General features: G+C 42.9%; 2 protein-coding genes across 4 annotated transcripts; both read right to left on the minus strand.

Annotated features, from left to right (window-relative positions):
• Positions 1 to 290: 290 nt before the first annotated feature.
• On the minus strand, positions 291 to 10,670 carry KCNRG (potassium channel regulator). Its single transcript, XM_038153665.1, has 2 exons — positions 9,599 to 10,670; positions 291 to 7,762 (listed from the first exon to the last, which is right to left on the minus strand). Exons 1-2 carry the CDS (start codon positions 10,174 to 10,176, stop codon positions 7,510 to 7,512), a joined length of 831 nt encoding a protein of 276 aa, XP_038009593.1. The 5' UTR covers positions 10,177 to 10,670; the 3' UTR covers positions 291 to 7,509.
• A 1,059-nt stretch (positions 10,671 to 11,729) lies between these two features.
• On the minus strand, positions 11,730 to 23,923 carry TRIM13 (tripartite motif containing 13). 3 transcript variants are annotated; one of them, XM_038153659.1, is made up of 2 exons: positions 23,685 to 23,923; positions 11,730 to 13,017 (listed from the first exon to the last, which is right to left on the minus strand). In XM_038153659.1, the coding sequence occupies exon 2, from the start codon at positions 13,012 to 13,014 to the stop codon at positions 11,785 to 11,787; it is 1,230 nt and encodes a 409-aa protein (XP_038009587.1). In that variant the 5' UTR covers positions 13,015 to 13,017; positions 23,685 to 23,923; the 3' UTR covers positions 11,730 to 11,784. The 3 variants fall into 3 exon arrangements, with proteins under 3 accessions (XP_038009587.1, XP_038009580.1, XP_038009573.1); XM_038153652.1 differs by lacking the exon at positions 23,685 to 23,923 and adding an exon at positions 18,009 to 18,248; XM_038153645.1 differs by lacking the exon at positions 23,685 to 23,923 and adding an exon at positions 17,824 to 17,996.
• Positions 23,924 to 25,272: the final 1,349 nt, after the last annotated feature.

The raw sequence follows: 25,272 nt of genomic DNA on the forward strand, positions 1-25,272 counted from the left end.
CTTGTCCCTTGAAGCCCCTCCCTTCGCCCCTCCCCACTGGTGTGGCCTTCTGTCCCCGCCTCCCATTCCGCGGGTATAAATGTCCCTTGAGTTGGGCGTTCGCTCTCTTCTTCACCTGGAAACCCTACGATGCAGATGTCCCCTTCCAGCTAATAAACAGGACATCAGAACCACGTGGAGAGAGAGCGCTTCTCGTCCTTTACTTCGCCCATGTAGGATCCGTGCGGGCATAAATCCCAAGCTAGCCGGGGGGATTTACAGCCCGAAACCCACGGGTTCCTTCAAATATCATATGGCTTAAGGATAGAATTGCAAATGGAGAAAACAAAAGGTAAACCAATGTGTTCCAGGAAATACCTTTCCAGTTTATGGAAAACTAGGAACTTACTGACAGGATTAGTACTCACCATAGTGCAACTGGCATTGAAAGAAAGGCCACCAACAGGACATATCCAGGAAGTATTCAGTAGGCTTATCACCCCAGCACTACCAAAACAGTGATGTTATTCTGATCTTCACAGTTTATCTATTTGACCTCCAAAATCTTAGCTTCTGTTTCGAGGTGTGAAGTATCAACAGGACTAATCCATCTGATGTCTGGATCCTGCAATGTTTCACTTCACAGCACATATGCAGAAATTACCTTCTAAAGAGAAATTACCTTCTTCAGGTATGTGAACTATTACTGGAAGATATTCTATAGCTGCATTAACCTAACACATTGGAAAAAGAATAAAACATCCCTATAGTTTCATGAACATTTAATTCTCCTGTCCATTTCCAGGGCTCTATAGCAGGTATTACCCACCCATTTGTTCACCCCTATGAGATCTCCTTTTCCTTGTGGCATTGACATTTCTGGCAGCTCTGTTCTCACCTCAATAAAGTAAGCTGTGTCTCTTTGGTCCCACAAAGGCCGTGACTCTTTCCAGCCTAAGTGTATTCCTTTACTTCCTCTCTGTAATGGGAAGGAAGTGAGTTTCTGTGGATCTCTGCCTGCCCTCACCACGTAGCCCCTTCCTCCATTCTACCAGGACCCAGCTGAGGAGCACGCTGAAAACATAGTAAAAACACAAAGGTTAAAGGATGGAAGGATCAGCATACATTCTGTTTATTGTTGAATACAGCATTGTAAATAAACTGGTATGTCAGCAATTATTTTATTGCTCAGTTTAGATATCACTGGGGAACAAAAACAAAAACCATAAACCAGCCTTTTCAGAAGGCCCTCAATGAAAGCTACAAACTGCCTTTGAAATTCAAAGAAAACTCAGTTCCTGACTCCAAAGTACCAGTAAAACCCGACTTGATGTTTCCAATCTATTGCCTTTTTTTTTTTTTTTCCAATGGAGACTCAGGATGGAACAATGTTGCAATGTTTAATTCTTCACAGTTTCAGCAAGCACTCAGCTGACTGCTGTAACAGTAATTTGCTTAGAAAGCAAAGCCCTAAATTAATTTGCTACAGCAGACTTGTACACATTACAGTTTCCAACCTTTAGGGCTACATTCATCATCCTTCTGACCAGAAAGAAGACACCAATTATTGAACCGTTCCATTAGATTGAAAACAGAGTAGAAATGGTGGAAGGATTCTTGGAAAAATTTACACATCAGATCACACTTTAGGAGGTTAATTCAGCAGAAACTACATGATGGTCTAAAAAACTGACTTTTTTTCTTTATAGAAGTCAGATTTATTTGTATTTTATATGATGACTAGTGATTTACATCTCACCCACCCATCTGAGAATATTCAGGGCTGCAGGCATATTTTCAGCTAGAACCAGACTATTCAAATCATTGTTGGTCCATCCATGTTCTAGTTACAACAAGGCCTTCTGTGACTAATTACGGTCTGACTGCAGCAGGAGAAGCAGCTTCAAAGAATGGGAATCTTCAGACACACTAGCAGTTCCCTTGGTTCCCAAATTCGTTATTTATGTGGATTACATTGAGTTGACAGATTTAACTGGGCTGTTGAAGATATGGTCAAAGAAGCAGAGTCACTCCCTTCCCTTTTATTGTCTTCTGAAGACATAACAGTCATATGCATCTGTCACTAGAGAGAGGAAGTTCTCCATCACTGGACTTCATTTGAGGTTTTATAGGCTGTTTCAGTAGCATTTGGGAATAGATCAATATAATATGTGGTAGGGAGTTGTATTTCTTCATGATGCACTGTAAATCTTTTATTTAAGATACTCCCACTGTTTATTGTTGAAAATCGATAAAAATAAACCTTGTAAAGTTAAAGCCTGGCAATGGTTCAGCACAAATCAGAGAGAAGGAGTAAGAGGCAATGAGCCTCCCTCCTCTTCTTGGATAATTCCCAGCTTGTTTCTCAATGAATATTTAGTAACACTTTCCAGCAATCTAGGAACAAATTTTTTTAAAAAAATTATTCAAAGTTATGAACTCTTCGTTGTGAACTCAAACAGGACTTTTGATCCACTCTGGTGGCTTTCTGGTACTGAATTCACCTGTGGATCCAAACAAAATATCACCCAGGTTATCTTGGATCTACCTGAGACTTACCCACTCAAGAGACTGACAAAAGCACATCAGCCTTGCTCGGGTCAGATTAAGGGAATTTTTGAGCATTGGAAAGCTGGAAACCAACCAAAATAGGTAGAAACTGGGAAGAGTTCACTAGGCAGAAAAGTTTCTCCAAAGTTAACAGAAGTTACTATCATTTGGCATGATGCAGTTACTCCAGCATCATTGTTTTGCCCTATGGCTATTAATTCTTCATATACAGCATTGTAGGGAGGATCTACTACTTCCATGAAATTCAATTATGAAGGTAAATGAAAAATAGTTGGAATTATTTAGCAAAGGGGAAAACTTCCCAGTACTATGGCCAGCACAGAGAGATCAGTCTTAGTATTTAAGATACTATCTACTTAGTATCTATTGTATCAATATATAGAACTTTATTCAAACATCTATTCTTAATCATGTATACAATCACATGAGTGCTGACTGCAGAACCTTTAAGAATGCAGTGACTGCACTTCCCAAAGAAACAAAAACCCTCATGAACTGTCATTGAAGTCAATACGCAAAGAACGAGAAGGTATTTCACAACAGACTCTGTCCTTCCTGGTATCAGTAGGATACTGAACAATTCAGGTGGTAAATAAATGACATGTCCCTGAAAGGGATAAGAGAGACTTCCCAGTGTGTGAAGAAGGAGGCAAATAGTTACTTAAAAGCACAAAAAATGTCACCCATCACTAGAAAAGGAAGTCCACACGGTTACATGGTGCAAGAACAGGTGGATGGAAAAAGTGTGGTACCTCTATCCTGTTGAGACATCCAATGAGCATCACAAGATTGTATTGGCAAAGCCCTTGACAGTCTTGAATATAGAAACACAGGATGACACCCAATTGTAAAGGAGGGAAAAGTGATTAAAATGAGAAAGCATAAAGCAAATGAGGCGTTGTTTTTCTGAATCATCTGCCTTTTGCAAATCCTGCTAGCTATCACCTCATTTTGGATGATCTCCTGCCATGTAAACTGCAGTCCCCGTGAGTGGGACAGGATGATGGTGCTGCCTCACCATTCAGTTTCTTTTTCCCCCACGGTTCTGTCTGTTTGCCTGTTACAAAGCGACAGAGAGCTCATTGTGAGTGAGCAAAGGGCTGCCCCAGCACTGTGGCAGTTCCTTTCTAGCATTGCAGGCAGTGGAACAGTTTGCACATTTCTGCTGAATCCAGGGAAGAATAAAAAGGCAAATACAGCAGTGTAATTTACTGAAACCAGCAAATTTTGCATCTTCACAGGAAATAAAGGTATTCCCTTGAGAAAGTTGGCAATGACTTGAAGAAGCGGATTGTGTCAGGATAACAAATTACTTTTATTGGAAAATAAAAGTCTAAATGTCTCAAAATGCCATTCCCATTTAATCAAAAAGAGAGCTAGATGTGAGCAATCAGAGCTTCTGGTTCTGTCACATGTAAAAGCACAACCAAGTCACCTACAACACACTGTTAGTCTAGCAAAGATTGTGCTGTGAGATACCAGAGTTGAATTGCCTGCCAAGGTTTGGGTGGAAGTACTCAGTTTAGCACATAATCTGGTTTTGACGAAGCAGCTTTTAAAATCACTCAGACTCATAGTTCCTACCAGCCAAATTCACTTGTACAGCTGTTCCCTTCTGTGTGAATAACTCTGCTGAGCACACACCATACAGTCTGCTCTCTGCTGCATCCCTGCTTGTTTGGGGCTTCAGAAGACAAGGTGCAGTAAAAACATTGGCCACTATTTCTAAATTCCTGCCTTGGTGCCTGCAGGTTACCACTTCAAAGGGGGCACAGAAAATTTGTCATCATGACTCAGCAACACTTTATAGTAGCATAAATAACCTTGCAAGGTGGAGGCCAGCTGAAGATCCTCCTAGTAAATCAGTGCTATTTTTATATTGTCTGCAAATAAACATAATTTCACCTGTTCCTCCATAATTACTGCTATTTAGTTGTAGCTTGAAGCTACACAACACCATTAGCTCTATCATCGCTGCTTCCTTTTTTTTTTTTTTTGTATAAAGAAACCCAGTAAGGTGCTTTCCTTGAAGAACCAGCTTCAATTAATTTATTCCATCAATCTTTCATTGAAGTCATGGGTATCCTACTGGTATCAGTTAGAAGCTTTGAACAGATTTCAATCAGGTTGTTCACACTCATGCTGTCAAACTTATTTAAGGACTATTAGTTAAAAAAACAAACAAACAAAAAAACCCAACAAAGTGAAAGCATTGTGTAAGAGCCTAATCATGTTCTCTGCAGGAACACAAAATGACAGAAGGTGACACTTCTCAGTTCAGAACTAAGTAAGAATAAATGCTGGAAGAACTCTGGGAACACAAGCTTGTTGATGGTCATGTGCTTTGCTTCCAAAAGAAGCACAGAGCCACAGCACACTGTTACCCAAGGGTGAGGTAAAGCACATATGGTTCTTTACATGACAGCAACTTGCACTGGTATATTTTCCAGAGCCAAATATTGCATTCGTAGAATGATGCTGTGCTAAATAAAAATTAACCAATGTGTTCAGCCCATTATAAAGTGTTACTAAAATGGTTGTATCAAACATTCATTTTGCTAAAGACATCGAACATGGATGATGGCATAGGTAAAAACTTTAAGGCTCTTTAAAAATTGAAGTATTTTGTCTTTACTTTCACTTTATTAAAAAAAAAAAAAAATTGGAATCCAAACTTCTTCAAAGTGGCTGCTGCAGCAAGGAAAACAAAGCCCATACTTTTGTGATAGGTGAAACAGTGTAATTGTTACTATGAGCAGGTCTGAAACTTGTCTCTCTTAACATCGCTGCTATTGGTGATCATTTAGGGCAAATGTCTAAATACAGCCTCAAGCCTCTTTTTTTAACTTTCCCTGTAAGAATTTGCAGGTTTTTTGTCTCGTGCTTCATATTGGCTAGTCACTCCACCTACAATATCCACAGCCAGTAACTCACCCGATAACCAACATTATTGTTTCCAAACAAGGAGCATTGTCTGCAGCACAGCAACTTGTGGGGACAATCATCCCACATAGCTTGTCTACTCTATCACCAACAGTAGTCTGACCTCAAAGCCCATCATGATAGGCTTTCTGGCACAGACCTTCACAGAAGGTCTCCACAGAATCATGGAACAGGCCAGGCTGAAAGGGAACTCAAAAGATCATCTGGTCCAGCCTTTCATGTGATACAGAGCCTCCATGAAATCATTTAGCATCCTCTTCAAAACTTCTAACAAGGGAGACTCCACCACATCTGTGGGGAGGTTGTTCAGTGAATGATGGTTCTCACTGTAAGAAATACCTTGCTTCAAGAAAAATATGAACACACTGACATTACTGACCAAAAAAATCCCACTTGAAGTGGAAGCATTCACTCTTATATTCATTATATAACCTGTAAGCAGCTTGGGAGATGTAATCCCATAATCATATTATTCTCAACTCAAACAGCTCTAGAAGAAGCAAAGAGGACCTCACTGACCTTCTGAACTTGGGTCAAGCTGAAATGCCCCAGAGCAGTAGCCAAAGAAAAGAGGTGTCCGACAATGGCACCTCTTTCCCGTCTGGAGAGATCCATTTCACTGAAACTCCTTAGGGCAAGAAAGAGATGGCTGAGTCCCACCCCCATTATCAAGTGCTGCAAATAACGTAATGCATTCACATTTTAAAACTAATGAAAAGCCAGATATAAGTCATCAGCCAAAAAAGCCCGAGGGGTTCTCCTGGGCTGTTCGAAGCCTTGGGAAGATGGTGCAGTCTCAAGCTGCATCAAAAGAAATACAGGTTGGATATTAGGAAAGTTTTTCATGAAGACTCATAACGTTCAGGAATGGTCTGCCTGGGGAGGTGGTGGAGTCACCATCCCTGGATGTGTTCAAAAACAGATTGGATGTGGCGCTCGATGCCATGGTTTAGTTGAGGTGTTGGGGCATGGGTTGGACTCAATGATCTTTAAGGTCTCTTCCAACCTAGTCATTCTGTGAATTCTGTGTTTTCCCAGCAACAAAACTGACATGCAACTAATGAATCCCTGAAGTTATTGCTATCTTCTTTCCCTGCCTTGATGGAAGGACAAAAGATTCTTAATTTATAAAGCTTCATTAACTTACCTCTCTCAGTACCTGAGCTAATTTTGGCATCTTTACAAAGCCCTGTACAGGACTAACAAGGCTCTTAAAGCCACTTCTGCTAAGCCTTCCAACAGTGTTGTACTTAACAAGTACTAAAAAAATCCTTTGCACTACTTTGTTTGAAACTCTTTCATCTGAAGGGCTGTTCATCACATTTTCATCCTTTTTGTGGTGAAAGCACTAAAAATTAACTGACCTTCTGTTCACAAATGATCTTTATCATTTAATTCTCGGAACCAAAGAGCATCGTAATGCCACCAGAGTGGGAGGAGAGGACAAGAGACAGTCACACCTTATTTCACAGACCTCAGCGATGGCTTTCACAAAGCCACACAGCAGCACAGCTCGGGGTGTTCCCCTTACATTCCTTTCAGCCAACTGCAAGAGAATCAGTGAGTGGAAGCACTAATCCATCATTTGGGTTTGCATTCCTCCCCCAGCCACTTGTAACTGTTGGGATGACAGTTGCATCATCTTCGTGTATTACCATGTTTTAAAAACCTACTTGCAAATTAGCACAGAACATAAAAACAATTTTCTGGGAGGGATGGCTGATGCTTTGTGAGTCCTCATGTAAATTTTAGCCACAGAGAAAAAAACAAAAACAACTTTTGGAATTGCTGAAATCTGGTCCACGAAGCCAGTATTGAATCTGGGCTTCTTTTACTTAAAGAGCGTAGAGCAGTAAAAGGCAAGAAAGTAATTTTTTCTGCTAAATACTTGAAAGAAAATGTGTTTGTTACTTCCCTCAATAGCTGCAGTTTCAAACAAGTCAAAACAACAAAAAAAAAAGGCCACTAGTGCTCACACATCCCTCTTCTACATTCAAAAGATGGAAGGAAAAGCCCTTATTTCCCTTTCTGTACTTGGCTTCTCCTTGCCTGTGCTATCCCAGAGCTCCCTGGGGTTTGGTTCACCATGATGGCAAGGCCTGCTGCCCTCTTCATCCTCTCAAAAGTGTAGCATTCAACCTTCTCTTCACTGGCGACTGTCCTGGTGCTTATGAGGTGAAATCCATCTTTGAGTAAAGTGTCAAGCAGCAGGCCTAGCACGTTAGTACCATTAATCAGCTTTCTCTTATCAGGCTTTATGGAAACATACCTAAAATCAGAGAGGAAAAAAAAAAAAGGCAGTTACAACACACTTTAACTACTTCTTTACAGCACAGATCAGCACAGCTGCACTGTGTTTACAGCAACCAAGGCTCCAGATATTTTTTTCTTCCTTTAAAGACGACTGGACTCTTTCCTTCACTGAGTAATTCTTCTCAGTTCATCCAGTTATGTGCTGGGGAAGAGGCACTTCCCTTTCACACCTTCCTCCACCATAAAACTTACTTTCTTAAGAAATATATATCACAACCCCCATCTTGTCTCAACAGAGGAGAAATAAGCAGCAGGCTCTGCAATGCTGCAAGTTTTTCAGGTAAGAGTAAACAATGGACAGCAGAGTCACGCTCACCCCAAGAGCATCACTCTCCAACACACAGGATCTCTCTCTACAAACAGTGACATTTATTGCAAAGTTACCTTGTACAGCAGGTCATGTGGTAACAAATACAAAAATCATTTTCACATGGCCTCAAATGATTTTATTTGATACAAAGTACAGTGTAAGAATCTATCCAGACATTCTGAGGAGAAGAAGTCAGGTAAAAATACTATTACAAAATGTATAAACTGACAGGTGAAACTGTTCCACAGTTCACAGGCAAGTACACCAAACATTCATGGAAAGCACAAGAAAGGCAAAAAAGTCCATGTCACCACAAAGACTAAGGAGATAGAAATTCAGCAAGGCAACATAATAAAATTTTACTTATTTCATTACTCAAGATCAGATTTTCTATTGATCTGCAAGAGAAATTTTTATCAATTCCGAAGAAATAAATGAAAAAATCAGAAATATTTTCCCTACTGCTTAAGTTGCCATAACCTACTCAACCAATTGCTAGTCCATTAAAATTAGTAATATGTTACAAAGTTAAGGTTTGGCACACAAACATATATATTGCTTCACAAATGCAATGTGGTTTTTATTCTAATTGCTTAGCCAAAGAAAGCTGGAAGAAAGATAAACTTTATTTTCTTTAAAAAGTAATCAAAAGACTGCTGTGTTGGTTCATATATTCCAATAGAATATTTCTGGAAATATTTCAATGAAATTTCCATAAAATCCCAGATGTTCTAACAGCCACAGAGGACAAATTAGGTTAACATTTTCTTATACAGTAAGAACATGTCTCCATACAATAGAGACATCCAGCAAAAGATAGTTTAAAAAACCTAAGCAGTCATTAGAATACGATACTGCTATCACAAAAATTACTGATACACAGTTATCTTAATAAAAACAGAACCTGGCTCTGAATTCAAAGAAAACCCACTGTGAAGCATATAGTTAATAATCTGTCTTTTCTCCCTCCCCCTAATAAAAAGCTCTACAAAAGCTTTCCAGTCCCCGAAATGCTGTCTCAGTTCCAATGGAGTTTTTAACCCTTCTTGCCATTCTGTTTCCTGTTTTCCATATGAAAGCCTTTTGCACCATAAGCTAGTGGAGATTTTAGGCTTCCACTCAGTAATCTACTTTACGTTGTTTCCTTTGCTTCTTTTACTGTGTTTTTCCTGTTCTGTGGAAGGCGATACTGTGAAATTCTAAAGTGAGTGAGGAGGAAATTGCAGAGAGAAAAACCCAAGAGCGCTCATAAACAAACATCAAGAACAGTACTTTAGGAAGCTGAAGAACAGGCAAATCAGTGTAGCAAATTAAACTGGGTGTTTCAGAACTAGAAAAAGGTAACATTGAACAGAAAGAAGGAAACGTATTTCTTTTCTTTCAGTTTCTTTAGAATGAGCTTTGCTAGCATGTACCGCGCACTTCATGAACTGCAAATCACAAAGACATGTCTGTAATGAGAAGTCACTCTAGGGACGGTACCTGGCCACGAACTGGTCACCAGCAGAATACTCAGTACCACACAGAAAAACCATATCGTGATGAGAGGGTCTTTCCAAAGGAAGCGGAATGAGTGGTTTCTGGGAAGAAAAAGGGCTGTTCCAGCCCTGTCCTGACTGCTGCCCTGTAAACACAGTGATCTGCTCAGCTAGTGCCTCAATGGTGGTACTGCAGGAACCAAAGATCCGGAAAAAGGCCTGCATTTCTTGTAGAGAAAAACGCACTTCCAAGATCTCCAGCCTTGGCTTCAGCAAATGTTCTTGGCTCAGGAGGTTGGCCAGGGAGTAGAGTCCATAGAATTCTGCTTCTCTCTGCAGCCTGTGATAGTCTGAGAAATCAGTTGGTAAGGACACCTGGAGAGTCCTCAAGAAGTCCATGATGTAACTAAACAAAGTTCCATCTCTGTCCACAAAAAACTCTCCATTCACCAGTTTAAATTCCTGGTCATTGTCATTCACCATCTGTGCCAGCCTGGACTCAGGGAACTGCTGCAAGGTGGAAGCCCGTGTTACAAATCTCACACCTCCCACACTCAGAACGACCACCTCTCGACTACTCATGGCTGCCTCACCAACTCAGGAATCGCAGCTCTCTCCTCTACACATCTGTGACTTGATCTTTCCTAAACTGCAAGGCAGCTGCAAAAATCATTGCATGCTTTTAGCAAGTGTTTGGAGTGAGGTCTGGAGCAGCAACAGGATTCCCAGGCAACAAAGATGTAAATATCATGTACAATAGTTTTGTTTGCTGGGTTTGGTTGCTTGGAGACTTTGAATTCTTGGAATTTAATCTTTTATTTTTTAAATGAACAGCTTGCAAGGACTACTGGAATACAGTGAATCGACTGTCACAATTTATGAAACCTTGAGAGAGGCAAATGAATATTCCTAAAGGATGGCACACATTATGTTTGTTTTCTAGAAATGTCAGTTCAACGTTTTCATTTCATACATTGCTGTTCATACGACCACTGCAAAAAGAGGTTAAATGTGCTTCAGGCAATACATTTCAGTACTGTATGCTCTGGAAGAAGGGCACTTCAGAGAACTCAAGCTTAAGGTTTCCTTTGAATCACTGTTATCTAAGGCCAAGTCAATACAACCAGAAAATTCAAATAGGTCCTGAAACGAGATACACAAAAATACAGCAACAGCAGAAGAACCTATACAAGGTTGGTCAAACACCACCAACATCCATATACCTGCTGCATCACACAACCTGTTCCAGGAATCATCCAGTCATTTTTCCTGGATTTTGGAATTGCAATCTGGAGAGGCAGAGAGGGACAGGAGAGCAGCTGTTTTACCTGCCACCACTGCAGGGCTAGAGCCCAGGCTGCCTTCCTGTGGCAGACCCCTGCGTGCCTTTCACTGCACTAAGTTCTTTATGTTAAGGCCAGCTTTTAAGAAAGTGTGGCTTCAGAGAAACATGGATCTAACAAAACAGCCCAGCTACCCCAACAATTTGATGTCGGAAAAGTAAACGGCAAAGTATGAACTATCCACAAAGCACATACCATCCTGCAGTTTCTTCTTATCATCACCTCTAGAATTTATGCTTGCCCTGAAGATACATTTCTGTATAGAACATGTGATCCGAATGCACAGGGTAATTACAACATTTGGTTATACAAAAAGATAACACACAAAACCAAACCAAACCATATAGCTATTTCAGAGAGAAGGAACATCATCAGATAGAAGCTGGTTCCAGAACGTGAATGATGCACGCTGCATTTTGCAGTGGAAGGGCAGTCCTCAGCAAACCTGTCAGCACAGTGCTCACCTCAGACACAACTCTTCTTCCTCTTTCCAAACAATCTCCCAGTTAGAATTTTTTCTTAAACTACAATCTTTTACCTTATTCTACAATTACATTAACATCAAACTAAATATACAGTTTGGCCCTATATTTTGGTAAGAAAAATGATTTACAGTGAGTAATAGTCCCATAATCACCACTGAAAGAAGAATCCACAAAGTGTTTTTCAAAGCTCCATTTCATTTTCTGGTTTAGCAGTGCTCAAACTATGTGAACATTATGCATGTTTTGGAATCATTTTGAATCTTTGAATGTTTTCACTGAAAGTCTGAAAAGACCAATTAATTTAAGAAGTTCCATGTTTTATTCCCCAGATCTCTCTTAGTTCTTATATTCCAGCAGACACTTCACAACAGTTTATATTTGCACACAAACTGTGCGACGTTATCCAGTACAACCAGCGTATAGTTTTTACATTTTTCTCTTAACAGTGAAGCTCCATCTGTCATCTGTTCCCAGTAAAAGACTGCATGATCTGCTATCTCCACGGTATCTGCCAAATAGGACAAGCAAATTGTAAGGAACTGAGATTTCCAGCACTGGAGATTGTCAATGACTGACTCCACAAATGACATTCTGGTGACAGCAAGAATGAGCAAGAAAATAAGAGAGTTCACTATAAATCTGCGTGAAAAGACTGAGGGAATCTTGAATTTGAAAGTGTTGCTTTCCTGAGGCAAGGAAAGCTTGTCCACATCAACAAGCTTTATTCCATTCCACTGGCTGGTATCAAAGCTCTTCATTGTGGGACTGATGTCCACAGTAGAACAAGGTAAAGGGGTTTCTTTGAGCACCTTGATTTTTTCCCTGAACTCCTGCATCTGTTGCAGAAATATAATGGGTTCAGACACATCTTTGAAGGCCTCCGCAATGTTAAAAGCCATGCGCTGCTCCTGCAGAATCGTGTTCAGTTTATTGATTTCCGGATCGTAGGCCTGCATCACTGCAAGCTTCATGGTCTCGAAGTCAGACAGAATCTCATTTCGTTTCTGCTCCAGCGTGTGCTGCAGCTTCTCAAAGAACTCCTTCACTTTGTCAGAATCTTTCGTCAGCATCTGCAGAGCTTTCCTCTTGCTGGTCTCTAAGGTATCCAGCCGTGAGAGGGCATCTCCACAACGCCAAGTTTCAAAGCCCTGAAACAAGGTTTCAAAAGCCCGCTTCTCCTGGGAATAAGCTTCTTCAATGGAACAGAAAACATGCTTTGTGTGGTCACCACGGGTGGCACATACCCCACAGATCAGCTGCATGTCTGTCCTGCAGAAAATGTTAAGGGGTTGCCCGCTGTGCACTTTGCACACGGGCATTTTTGGAGTTACTTTAATTTTGTTGTACTTCTCCACGATACCTTTCAGGGAATAGTTGACCTGCAAGCTGTTGACTCCAGTGACAGGAGTCTCCTTTCTGCACGTGGGGCACTTGAAAGGGGATGGCCTCCAAAGCACATTCCGCACATTTCCCTCAAGAATTCCTTCCAGACACTTTCTGCAGAAATTGTGTGAACAGGGCAGGACACGAGGATCGTCAAACAGGCTACAGCAAATGGGACAGGTCAGATCTTCCTCTAGGAGCTCCATCATGTCCTAGGAAAGAGAAAAAAGATGGTAACAGAACTTACAAAACTTATTTCTCCCTCAAGGAGACCATACAAAAACCAATCTCCATCTGAGACATGTCTCAGTGAGGAAAGGATGTATTTTTTTTCTCCAGAATCCTTAAGACAGAGCCTCAGCTGGGTTTTTGCAGCCAGTCCCCCTTAGCTGTGGTACCTGGCCAGCAAATAGCAGGCACAAGAATGGTGCAATGGTGCTCAGGCAGAACCATTTTTTTGGACTCTCAACTAGAAATGCTGGAAAAGAACACTTGCCAATCCCAGCAAGGATTCTTAAGGAAAATAACTCATGTAATCATAATAACAGTGCAAGACTGACATCTTTCCTTGCTGATGCAATACACAGAAATGGGACTGGCACAGAAGATACGCAGCCAATACAGTCTGCTAAGATTTGATTACTTTCTGCTTGCTTCACTCATCCAAAGCTTCCAGTTTCAACCCCACGCTATGGTACTGTAGACAATACTAAAAGTGACTCAAAAAGCCCAGTTGCAGTGTTTCTGCTGCTACAGAATACATAATGTGTCTTTTTGCTCTACTTGCAAGGCCAAAGCAAAGTCACCACTCACTTTAAGAATTAGATTTTCTCTTCCTCCTGCAGTATTTTTAAATAACCAACTGAATGTGTTACTATTGAGCCATTCGGCACAAAGTTAAAATACTTCAAATAACAGACGCCCATAATCCTCGATAATCCATCATGAAACAAAACTGTTAAACATTTTTACTCATCTTCAATCTCTATTTCCAATTCCATTCTCACAGCATTCACACCCCAGTAATTTCTTTCTGTGGAGAGAACCTACAGGAAGAATATTTATCATGTAATCCTTCCTACTGGAAAGTCTCAGTGAAGAGACCCAGTGCACTGCCCTGCCTCTAACTAAAACCAAGTTCTTAGATGCAGACACCTTGTAACTTACAGCATTCTCTAAGAAAACAAGTAGCTAATAAAGACCAAAGTAGGTGACAGTCTGTATCATCCAAAGCTCTCATACACTTTGTTTTGAGCTATAATTAGAAAGATGCTTTCCTTGCATAAATTCTTTCCGTATTATACAACATATATTCATATATATGTAATAAAATTCCTTTTATAAATTGAAAGACATCACAGAAAAGTGCATCCAAGTACTGCTGTGACATCAAGGCATGTGAATGCCTTCGTTAGTTTTGATGTAATTTCTAAGGTTTCTGTCCCCTCAAAGAAATATGAAGTGGAAAACATGGGAGCCAAGAAAAAACAATACCACTGACCCAAGGAAAGCAAAGTCCACTATCAGGAAGAAAAGTGAGGTCACTCCTGACTTTTCTTCACAAAAGGACCCATAGTCCCAGTAAGACTTCACAGTAAAAGCTATTCTTGGGAAGTGGAAGCAAACCTCCCATGCTTTCCAAGTGAGGAGGAGGGATTGTCACAACCCGAAAATTCAGCAGAACTTCTCAGTGGGCTGAACAAAGACAGCAGTCCTGTATCAGGGAACTCTTATCCTTTATTATATAGCCACCTTAACTCCGACAGCTATCTTGCTCTTTAGTTGTTGTCAGAAGTGTTCGCAAACAAGTCTTTTGCAATGAAGTTTACCAAGCTCCCAACTCTCCCAGCAAACTTCAGCACAGAGCAAAGGGCAAAATCCGATTGCCGCACTTGCTGGGATAGAACAAGAGAGGAGAGAGTAAAGATGCAAAACAGAGAAAGCGAAGGACAAAGACCACCAGTCCTTAGGTCCCGCATTGGACCTGCCACTGTGTACGGTCCACACCTGGGATCAACAAAAGCCCGGGACCGATCCCCTCCCTTTTACAGTTTCCCTAGGGCACATCCCTTAATTTTTCATGCCATTTGCTGCTGCTGGCACACACACAGTGAACCCATAGAGCCCTTCAGGAAATGAATGGGTGGGCTGGGGGCCTGTGGTGCTCTGGGAGCCCCCTTTAGTGAGGTGCCCAGGACCTGCCCCTTGTCTTGCTGCAGGCATACTAAGCGTGAGCCTCCAGGCTGACTAACAAGCCCAGCAATGAAAGGGAAGCCGGCTCACAACATCGCTTCCCTGCCTCAGCAGGACCCTCCCTCCCAATCCCAACTTTCACAGCATGACGTGCAGTTGTGCTTGAGACAACCATGCTTATGTGCCTATGCCCCTCCACATACTTTCTGTGCTTGCTGGAGAAAAGACACTTTGGAGAAGTTGCCAGCTTTTTTATTCACAACTAAAGAAAGGAGGCAGAAGAAGCCACCACTACAACTGGGGGAAAAGTGCCAGAGAAAAGGTCTAATAACTCTAACTAATGGGTTTCCTGTAAGCCCACAGATCCCATTCAGAAACATCATTTTCTATGAGGAGAATGTAGTTCTCCTAGAAGCACCTCTCATGCTCTCAAAGTAATGTTTCTCTCCCATCTTTTTCCTAGTGCTAAAAATAATGGGATGACAGGAAGATGATAATTTCATCCCTCCACTCTTGAATCTTCCTTTTTGTGAGCAGCTCTCTCTTTCCAACTTGTACTCATAGCTTTTAGCCACAGTAGCAGCACAAAGATCAGTTCTGCTCATGTGTTAAGAGGATAATAACTACAAAACTAAAATGACAGTTTTCCATCTCTTAGTAAATGGAAATACACAGGGCAGAAAATATTTGCTCTGGTCCATCTCCTTTCCCAGGGAGGATTTTACTTCCCAGTTAGGGAGCTGGAAAAGTAGCTTTGCATGCCTGACAGCAAGAACTGCAAACCAATGCAGAAAATGCTTACTATAACACTTTTTGATCAAAACTGCAGGACAAACACTGAAGATTTTCACACTCCTAAAAATACAAAAAACATACACAAAAAGGCTTCATAATCCAACTAAAACTGTCCTGTTGCATTTCAACCCCACTTACCAAATTACATAATTAGGCTTTATGAATATAACTGAATTTCCAAACCTTTATACAACATTACAAACTGGATTTAAAAAAAAATAAATGGGCAGGTCTACAAACTTCCCCCCCTCCCCGTTACAACACCAGAAATACCAAACCAAAAATACTGAAGACCTGTATGACTGGTTGAACAGATTAACTTCTGTCTTCTTTAATTTCAGTCAGTAAATTGTCCGTGGATTGAAACATCCCTTAGCCTGGTATTTGTGTGATGAACTGGTATTTGTGTGATGAACTACAGCTAGATTTCAACTTTCCCACTGGGAATTTCTCTGTGTAACCTCTGACCCAGGTTTGGGTGCCCCTGGAATTCCCCACTTGTAGCACACGGACCAAAAGCATCTCTGGGTACAAACCCAACAGATGTCACCCATCAGAAATAGCAACTTGCACAGTTTTATCATTACGAAGGAGAATGACAAACAACATCAAACCATAAAAGCAAAAACAACCACAGTAGCTTTTTCCCACACTCCAGACAAAAATTCATTTAGCATGCTTCTCAGCACAGAAGTTGGGTTTATCAGCCAGCAGCATGCTGAAAGTGAAACCAGAATTTCACCAGGCTTCAAAAAGACCAAAAAGATAACCCCTGCATTACATGTTTCCTGCAATGGCGGGTAACTGTTCTAAATGAGACTTGACCAAGTCAAGCTACATTTCTACAAGTAGTTGAGCTAGTCAAGAGAGGTCACATCTCCCTTCCTTGGCAAGGACCCTGGTCTGTGTCAGGACCCCCTGTGAGCAATTTCATCAGCCTTCTGTCAGACTGGTGTGTTGAATCAGCCCTGAAAAGAGTCCCACACAGAGGGGAAGGGAGATGGAAAAGCCTCCTTCCAGCAGCTATGATCTTAACGTTGTTCACTGCACTGAGAGAAACCGCAATCTAACAGAGGGTCATTGTATACATTTTATTGGGGAACACCTGACCTCCATGAGCAGCAGGCAACATAGTATTATAGAATGTTAAGGGAATGAAAAGGACTTTGAAGATTATCTAGTCCCAAATCCCCCTGCCACGGGCAGGGACACCACTAGACCAGGCTGCCAAAGGCCTTACCTAACCTGGCCTTGAACACTGCCAGGACTGAGGCATCCACAACCTCCCTGGGCAACCTGTTCCAGTATCACTACCCCCACAGTAAAGAATTTCTTCCCAATATCTAAACAAAATTTCCCCTCTTTCAGTTTGTACACATCACTTGTTCTGTCACTATAGTTCTGATGAAGAGTCCCTCTCTGGCTTTCCTATAGACTCCTTTCAGCTACTGGAAGGCTGCTATCCAGACAGCCAAAAAGACCTGGGTAAATTGCCCATGCTTCAAACCTGGTATTTCATGGCCAAAGGCTTTTCCAGGAACACCAGGCAGATCCGACACGTCCAGACCCTCCAAAGGCAGGAAGGCCGGAAGAAATAAGCGATCTCAGTGCATTCACAGCCCCGTGAACACCGTTTCACCCCCAGGGCTGGGCGGTCTGTCGAGCGCAGGGGCTGCCCCAACGCTGGCCCCGCGCTCACCCCCACTGTCCCTTGACCTGGCAGAGGTTCCCTTGCTGCTCCTGGTTACAAACCCCCCCTCCAATTCCAGCGGGGAATCGCCCCTAAACGACGGCACTGCAGCCAGCCGCCGGCCCTGGCCTCCCGGGGGCTCCGCGCTCCGCGGGGCTGTGCAGCCCAGGGCACGGAGGCCCAGCGGGTCCGCCCGCGCCCCGCCAAGCACGGCGGGGCTCAGGGGGGATGGCGGCTGCCCGCGCTACCGGCGGCTCCGGCCGCTGCCGCCGCCTCTCACAAAGCCGCGGCCTGCGCTCGCCCGGCCGCGCCCGCCCGTCCTGCGGGCCCCGCTACTCACCATGGCCGGCCGGCGCCGCGGGGCTCGGGGCAGGCGGGGCCCGGCCGCCTCGGTCACTCGCACGGCTCGCCGCGCTCCCGCCCCGGCCGCCGCCCGCCTTCCGGGCCCGCCGCTCCCGCCCCGCCGCCCGGCCCCGGCCCGCCGGAGCGATCGGCCGGGAGCGGCTGCCCCGCCGTCCCACCCACCTTGGCCCGCGGCCGCCGATCCAGCCCCGGGGCAGGAGCCGCTGCGGCTCTTCCCTTCCTCCGCTTGCCTGCGAGCGGCCAGGAAGGCCTCCGGAGCTGCCGGGAGAGAGGGCCGGCGGTGGATGCTGCGTGCCTAAGGCAGCGGCCGAGGCTGCAGCCTGTGCCTCCGCCGAGATAGATACGGGTTTCTGTTGTTTGTTAACTCTGTTAAATTACACTTGAGCCTGCAGCTCACAGGCGCACGTTGCACAGCCTAAGGAGGGGCGCTGCTGGGTGACAATCCTGCTGGGAATCTGCCACCTTCCGAAAGCACTTATTAAAAGAAAACATAATTTGAGACAGATAGCCTTATGTGCTTCATAAAAGGAGAGCGACTCATTCTTATTCACTTGAACACACTGGTTATACCGTTTCCAGCCGGTGAATCTCTTGGAGATTTAATGTGCCCTGCAAAACCAGTGCAGGTTTTCCACAAAACTGACTAGTCCCAGGGAGATGGAGCAGAAGAGATTCCATGTCCACTTGAAAGAACATTCTAGTTACAGGACTATGAAACTGAGTCTGGAAGTGCTGAGATGTCAGAGGACCTTTGTGTTGGGTAGTTCTTTTGCAGTTCTGTTAGTTCTCAGTCTTACATCAAAGTCAAACGGAACTTGTTTTCAAGTTAGACTTTGTGAAATACTCCATCAAAAGCTGTTCTCAAATGTACATACTCTGCCTCCTGTATCCCTTCACTCCCCTACTCGGCACCCATTGCAGTCCTGTCACTCATCAGCACAGGGGAGACTCTTCACCTCCAGGACTACCCACACAAGGAACATCACAAATCAGACCGTATTTCTATCAAATGAAGCTCTCTTGCACATCTGACATATTTCTTATCATTATTTAGGAATCTGGCTCTTAAAAGCCATTCAATAACATGCCAAGGTTATGCTTCCCCAATCCACTGCAGCCAATTACTCCTCACCTTCTCTCCTTGCTGCCCCACCCAAGCTGGCCTGCCTGCTCAGCCGAACTCAATGGGAACAGTTTGACCAGGGACAAGGGATTTTTGAAAATCCCTTTCAGAGTGCCTACACACTGAGGCATTTCTTCCACTATCCACTGGAGAACAGCTCCAGCAGGTAGAGTTGCTGCACAAAAGCAACCGAGACCTTCAGATGTATTTCAACATCCTGCTTGTTTCTTCTTAATTGTCCAGCATCTTGTTTGCTGTTTATTAAAAACAAGTAATTCCAGGTAGTTTCCCTCAACCACCTAAGCTGCTTTCAACTGATATCCCAATGCTTGTGCATCTACATTTGCTGAGCACTCCTTGTCTACACTTTCCCAACAGCCACTTTTATATCAAGAATTTCTGGGTCCTATTAATCTTCTCTGTAATTTTATGGTTAAAGATTAACAACAACATTTAGATAGGCATTTTAGATTTCTTGCTCGTTATTTCCATCTCTTTCTCGTATAACATTTTAATGTATTTTTACAGTACATTTATTCTCTATTAATTCTTTGGGCTGGTCCAACTCTGTCTCATTATGAATGAAGAAGGAGCTGAATGGGTGGAAGAGTGGTTCCCTGCCCACTTGCGATAATGCCTCTTCATTAGGTCCACCTGAAAATGTTCTTGTCCCTCCTTGCCTTTGATTTCTTCTGTCAAAGAGGAAAGCTTAAACTTCTGGGCAAACACACAGCAGGATTTTTGTGCTTGGTGCATAGAAACACTGCCTAGCCAGCACCCTACTTAAGTGTCCCACGGCTGTCCTGAGCATAATCAAATAGAATTTGGTCACTCTTCTACTTCTTATCTGACTGAGTTGCACACAACTGTTTTGCATACATACAAGTTCATCTTTATATACATTCTAACTCTGCTTCAATAGCAGCACTTGCAGTAGCAGTTTCTTCATGAGCTTGCATTCCTGCATCCAAGAGCAAGGTCATCCCAAGGCAGCGTCTTCCCAAGGCAGCATCAAAGGCTGGTTGTGGAAGCTTCGGAGAAAAGCTCTGGCTGATGGAAAAGAACATTTGTAGATCTGTGGAGTAATAGATAAACAAAGCCAAGGGAAATCTAGGCTCAAAGGAGAGGCCCAGTTGAAAGGAGGTGTTAGGATAAATGCCACTTGGTTATGGGAGGGTTGAAAATACAGGGGTAGAAATTTGGAAGGAATTATACGATAGTGGTAATTTCCAGATTTTCAAGACAAGCACCATATTTTTTTTTTGTAAGACAAAGGGCATTCATCTACTGTCATCTTTAAACTACAGAGAGAACCCAGATCATGGCTCTTCTAATAGGCAGTATGCCAGGAGATTTCTGAGACTGAAGCTCTGAGTTGTGGTTCAGTCAGCAACCTCAGAGCTGATAGCTACTACTCCCCTTGCCTGTCCCAGCTCTGCCATCCTCTGCAGATGCTCTACTGAGCTGATTCCACCCACTCAGTAAGCAGAACACTATTCCCTTTTCTTTGTTGAGGTGAGTTTTGTGCTGATTCAACAAGTGAAATCAGTCCAATGCAAGATTAGACAATCACCAGGTCTAACGTCAGAAGAGTGAGGAAAAGAAGAGTAAGATTTTTCTCATCTAGTGGAAGCAAGCCACGAACGTGACTCAAGTTGTAACAGGTAACCCTACCCTGACAGGCAGATTCTCGGGGGGTTAAGCCAAGACAAGACTGTGCTACTGGCACAGTAGCAAAAGTCATCATTCCATCCTTTCCTCTTTCCTTAGTCATGCTTTCCTGATGCCTTCTCTCTGCTGGCTACGACACTCATGCAGCCACACGTTAAGCCAGATCGGCTTGCCAACAGAGCTGAAAGCTAATCCAGTTTACAAAAAAAAAAGAAAAAAGAAAAAAAAAAAAGAAAAAAAAAAAAGAAAAAAAAGAAGTTTCCAGCAGGATCAATTTTGGCAGCCAGCTGATCCTGCAGCCGAACAAACACCAGTGTCAGGATAAGCCAGTGAGAGGGCCTGTTTTGGTGGCAGCCTGCACACACGTCAGCATAAACCAGAAGTGCCCCCACAGGCCATAATTTTACAAATGCTTCCAGCCAGCTATTGCCAGCACTGCTGCCAAAAGTAACACAGCCTTGCCCTTGGCCACACCAGCTGCTCATTCCAGGCTCCAGGCACCCGCTGTGCTTTGCTGGAGGAGAACTGATTGATAAATATAGCTGGAGTTAAAAGCAGCAATTTTTTTCCTCCCAAATTTGTATTCCACATCAGTAAAGCACCTCTGAACCAAAGACCTGTTGGATTGTAATTGTCTCCTGGGGTGAAGCTCCAGGAAAAGAGGTGAGTTGAGGGCATTTTACAGTCTTATCCTTGGCTGCAAACCTGCCTTCCCACTAAGGCTAAGGCTTCATGTCCCGCTACAGAGGTGTCAGAGCACACACAGAATACACTTCAGCTTCAGGACAGAGACTTCTTGAAGGACTCTGCTTTATTCAGCTGTGCTGGGGTGAGCATACTGTCAATCTGAGGTGGATAATGTAATCGCTGTGGGTACCTAAATGTGGACATAAATCTGCAAGAGCTTAGAGCAGCTTGATAAGAAGATACCGTAAGATAACACAAATAAAGAAATTATTCAAAACAGCTCCATGTATCAAACACCTTACTGGAGTATAAATATTTCACAACTATATTGTATCTGACTACAGTTCTTTTCAACAGATACATCTGGACTATATTAAACATTCCAAACAAGGGATCAGAGAAAGCAGTTTCTTGTTATTGTTCCATAAAAGCTACTTTTAATATGGATTGCAGAAATACCAGGCATTAAAAATCCATGAAAGATCATCAGCAACTGAAATGATCAACTGCTGTTTTGAGGTCTGAATTTCAGAGACTGCCTTGATATCTGCAGGGTCTCTGGTGACTATTTTAGCAGTACTGAAAAGCTCTGTAGTTTTGCATACAGAACTTTGACCTACAGAGTTAACTAATATTCAGCACTTTGCCAGATTTTTCTGCAGAGGGACGTGGGGGGGAATCGATGATGAATTCAGTCAGCTCCTTAGCGAAATCCTATTTATTTACAAAGAATGTACAGCCACGTCCCATTTCCTTGCACGCAGAGGAAGCAAATGGGAGGGAGAACTGTGCAGCAGTCCAAGTTTGCTGCTCCAGCCAGGATGCTTGCCCAGAAGAAGCTGTCCCTTGGCTTTTTCTCAGGGCCATACACCACTGCTTCTCCCACTGTCTGCTGGCTCTTGCGTGGTGTTTCCGGTCCCAGACATGCACACAGGCAAACACAGCTGCAACCAATCTGCGCTCTTGCTGCTGCACTCACAAGCAGTCCCTAGAAAAGTCTCCCTGACTTTTCCCAAATTAGTGCTTGCTCATACAAGTTAGCTCATCTTAGCTCTTGGCCATGCACCCCTGTGCCATGGACAGCAGTTGCTCGTTTTTAGCTATCTTATGCCATAAAAGAACTCAATTGCTCCTTCCTGAACAAAGTATGGCCAGCATCCCTGTCAGTTTTAATGAGGTGTGGGATTGCCTATAGATCAAAGCTCTGCTCCAGTGGGTTTTGCTTGTATTGCATAAAGAGGAAAGGAGAAATGACCTCCAAAGCAAAGAGAACAACAAGGAACAAAATTAATTTTCATGTGTAATTTCTTTTATGATTTGGCAAGCGTCAGATTAACTGTGTAAAACAGAGGAGTTCCTACAGAATGTTAATCCTCACAAAAACTACATTATGGTGAAGATTTCAAAAGTACAAGTACAACCTGTTTTTCATCTGAGACATTGTCTGTATCATCTTCCAAACCACAGGCCTGACCCTGGGAGTAGAAGGACTGCTTTCAATAAACAAACCTTGATTTTCCAGTCCTGCACCATCATTTACTTCTGTGCAAGTTGCATGGAGAGATGACTAAATCCATTCCAACATACATAATAACTACTTTTTTACATTGGTTTTCACAGGTGTAAATGACTCCACAGAGCATGTGGCAGCGGAGAAGCAAGTCTGATCGGTTTTTATTTGCAGGACAAAGAGGAATTATTTCTCTAGGAACGGATTAGTCATGTATTACACTGTTGTAATGTGTGCTGCCACAATGGGAGGGAGCTGCCCTCTCCTGCAAATTTGGCATATCAGGGAACCTCCCTGAAACATACTTGTCTGAAGCCAGTAGATGTACTTTGCAGGGCTAATGAGAGACAGTTGTATTTTGTGAATGAAGCTCTGAGCCAGAGAATGAAACAAATCAATGACCATCATTTTCCTTCAGCAGGTCCTCCAAATAAGTCTGCATTTGTGAAATGGATGGGAGTGGTTGTGTTCTACTAGCATGGTTCCCAGACAAAATGTTTCTGCTGCTACTGTTCAAGGAAATGATGTTAAAACACTGCAAGCAGCAAACATGTCTAGGCATGCTAAGCATAATTTTGCATCCAGTGTGGGAGGGTCCAAAATACTTGGCCACCTCAAGTGAAAGAAATGAACATTCAAGTAAGGCAGAAACTGAATTAACCCTTGATTACCAAGCACAATTATACTTCTAAATATTGAAGGCAAGACCTTCATTTGCTGTAAAGCTCTTGGTGCTCACACACTCTATAAACACCCTGACAAGCACATTTACAAATACAGTGCTATCCTGCTGCAACTGTTCACCTCATCCTTCAAGAAAGGCATATGAGTAAGCCACATTTCTTACCAGCTGACTTTTGCCTTGCTTCCACCACACCAGTGTATATCCTGCTCGACTGTGCTCCACGCCAGAGCCTTCACTCAGGGCACACAGACGACTCTGCCACCGTTCCTGCTCCTTGCCACACCAATGTGCCACCAGCCGCTGCCAGGGTGCCCAGCAGCTGGGCTCTGCATCTGCAGCAAGACAGGATGGGTGCAAGGATGAGTCGGTGCCCGAGGCCTCCTGGCTGCCATGCACACGGGCGCTGGAAACAACATGCTCCAAAGCAGCACAGGCAGCTTTTCCAAGCGAAGGCGTGTGCTGTGCCGCACGAGGGCTGTGGGCTGCTGGCCTCTGAAACCAGCCTCTCCAGTTCAGAGAGTAGTGGAGCAGGAAACTGGCAGGGAGGCACAGCCAGGCACTGCTCCCCAAAGCTTCATCCCCTTGAGTCCTACAGATTTGGCAATGCTGACTTCACGTGGTGAGAAGTGTTTGTATTCCCAGTGCTCATTTTGGAGAAGAAAGGACAAAGTGGGGTAAAGAAAAACATGGGACAGGGAGTCATTTAGAACTTAAATATCTAGCTAAGTTTTCTTTTTTCTTTTCTTTTTTTTTTTTTTCTTTTGGAAACTATATTAACATTTATCTTTTAGCATTTACTGTAACAAACCCACAGAGACCTAAATGAAACTAAATTTGTGAACAACAAGCTACCAGTAAGAATCCCGATGCCCTCCATATGAAATAAATAAACATCAGTTTCCACCTAATATTTACTTCTTGGAAAGTTCAAGATTAATCCCATTTGGCATATTTTAAGGAAGTGAGCTCTTGACCCCAAATGTTTATGGGCTGTAACAGTAAGTCCAATAAAAAAAAAAAAGGAAGAACATTTTAAAGCTGCTCTTAAAATCAGATTGGTTTTAGGCACGATTTTGAGGAAGACAGAACTTCACCTCATGTTTCAAGTAAAAAGGGGTAAGTGTAACTGATGCAGCCCATCCAGACCAGTAAGAGATTTGTGGCTATGAAAGTTTATTTTAACAAGGAATTCTGAATATCTGTATTAACCCCCTGGCCCCCACAAGACAGATAACAGAGTACCACATGGGTTACATTACTTACATCATACTTCATACTGTTATAAAATGTTAGGGGAGCCTTCTAGGTGAAATGCCACATAATAATACACTGAAATAATGAGAAACAACAATTTCATCCCAAACTGGTTTGGAGATAAAGAAGCCTTCAGATGAAAGTAATCAAATTACCTTCTGTCTGCAAAACATTCTACATCAGCAGCTCATGACACATTTATTTGATATTTTTCTGTAGATAAATAAAAATGTGAAGTGGTCACAGGTAGGCTTCTACAGTCATGTAATCAATATTTACTCTGTTTCTTGGAGCCCAGTATGTGGGTCCTGCTCTGGATGCTGTGTGTGCTGTGCGAATGCAGAAATAGACCTAGAAATGCTTGTGCAACCCAGAGACCACAAGTCATGTTACAGCTCTTTTATTAGGTGGCATTCTACCTCTGTGAAAGGGACACAAAGCTGGCCTCGAACTGTGCTTTGGAAAACAAAATAATAAATGCAATGACAGCGCAGTG

Source organism: Motacilla alba, chromosome 1 (assembly GCF_015832195.1).
Source record: "Motacilla alba alba isolate MOTALB_02 chromosome 1, Motacilla_alba_V1.0_pri, whole genome shotgun sequence".
Classification (NCBI taxonomy): Eukaryota; Metazoa; Chordata; class Aves; order Passeriformes; family Motacillidae; genus Motacilla; species Motacilla alba.

What these genes read in the sequence shown, in the direction of transcription:
- KCNRG (XM_038153665.1), bottom strand. Translation starts at nt 10,176, where the DNA reads ATGAGTAGTCGAGAGGTGGTCGTTCTGAGTGTGGGAGGTGTGAGATTT. An exon ending in GGTGACCAGTTCGTGGCCAG is followed by an intron (nt 7,763 to 9,598) that starts GTACCGTCCCTA and finishes CTCTGATTTTAG; the next exon opens with GTATGTTTCCATAAAGCCTG.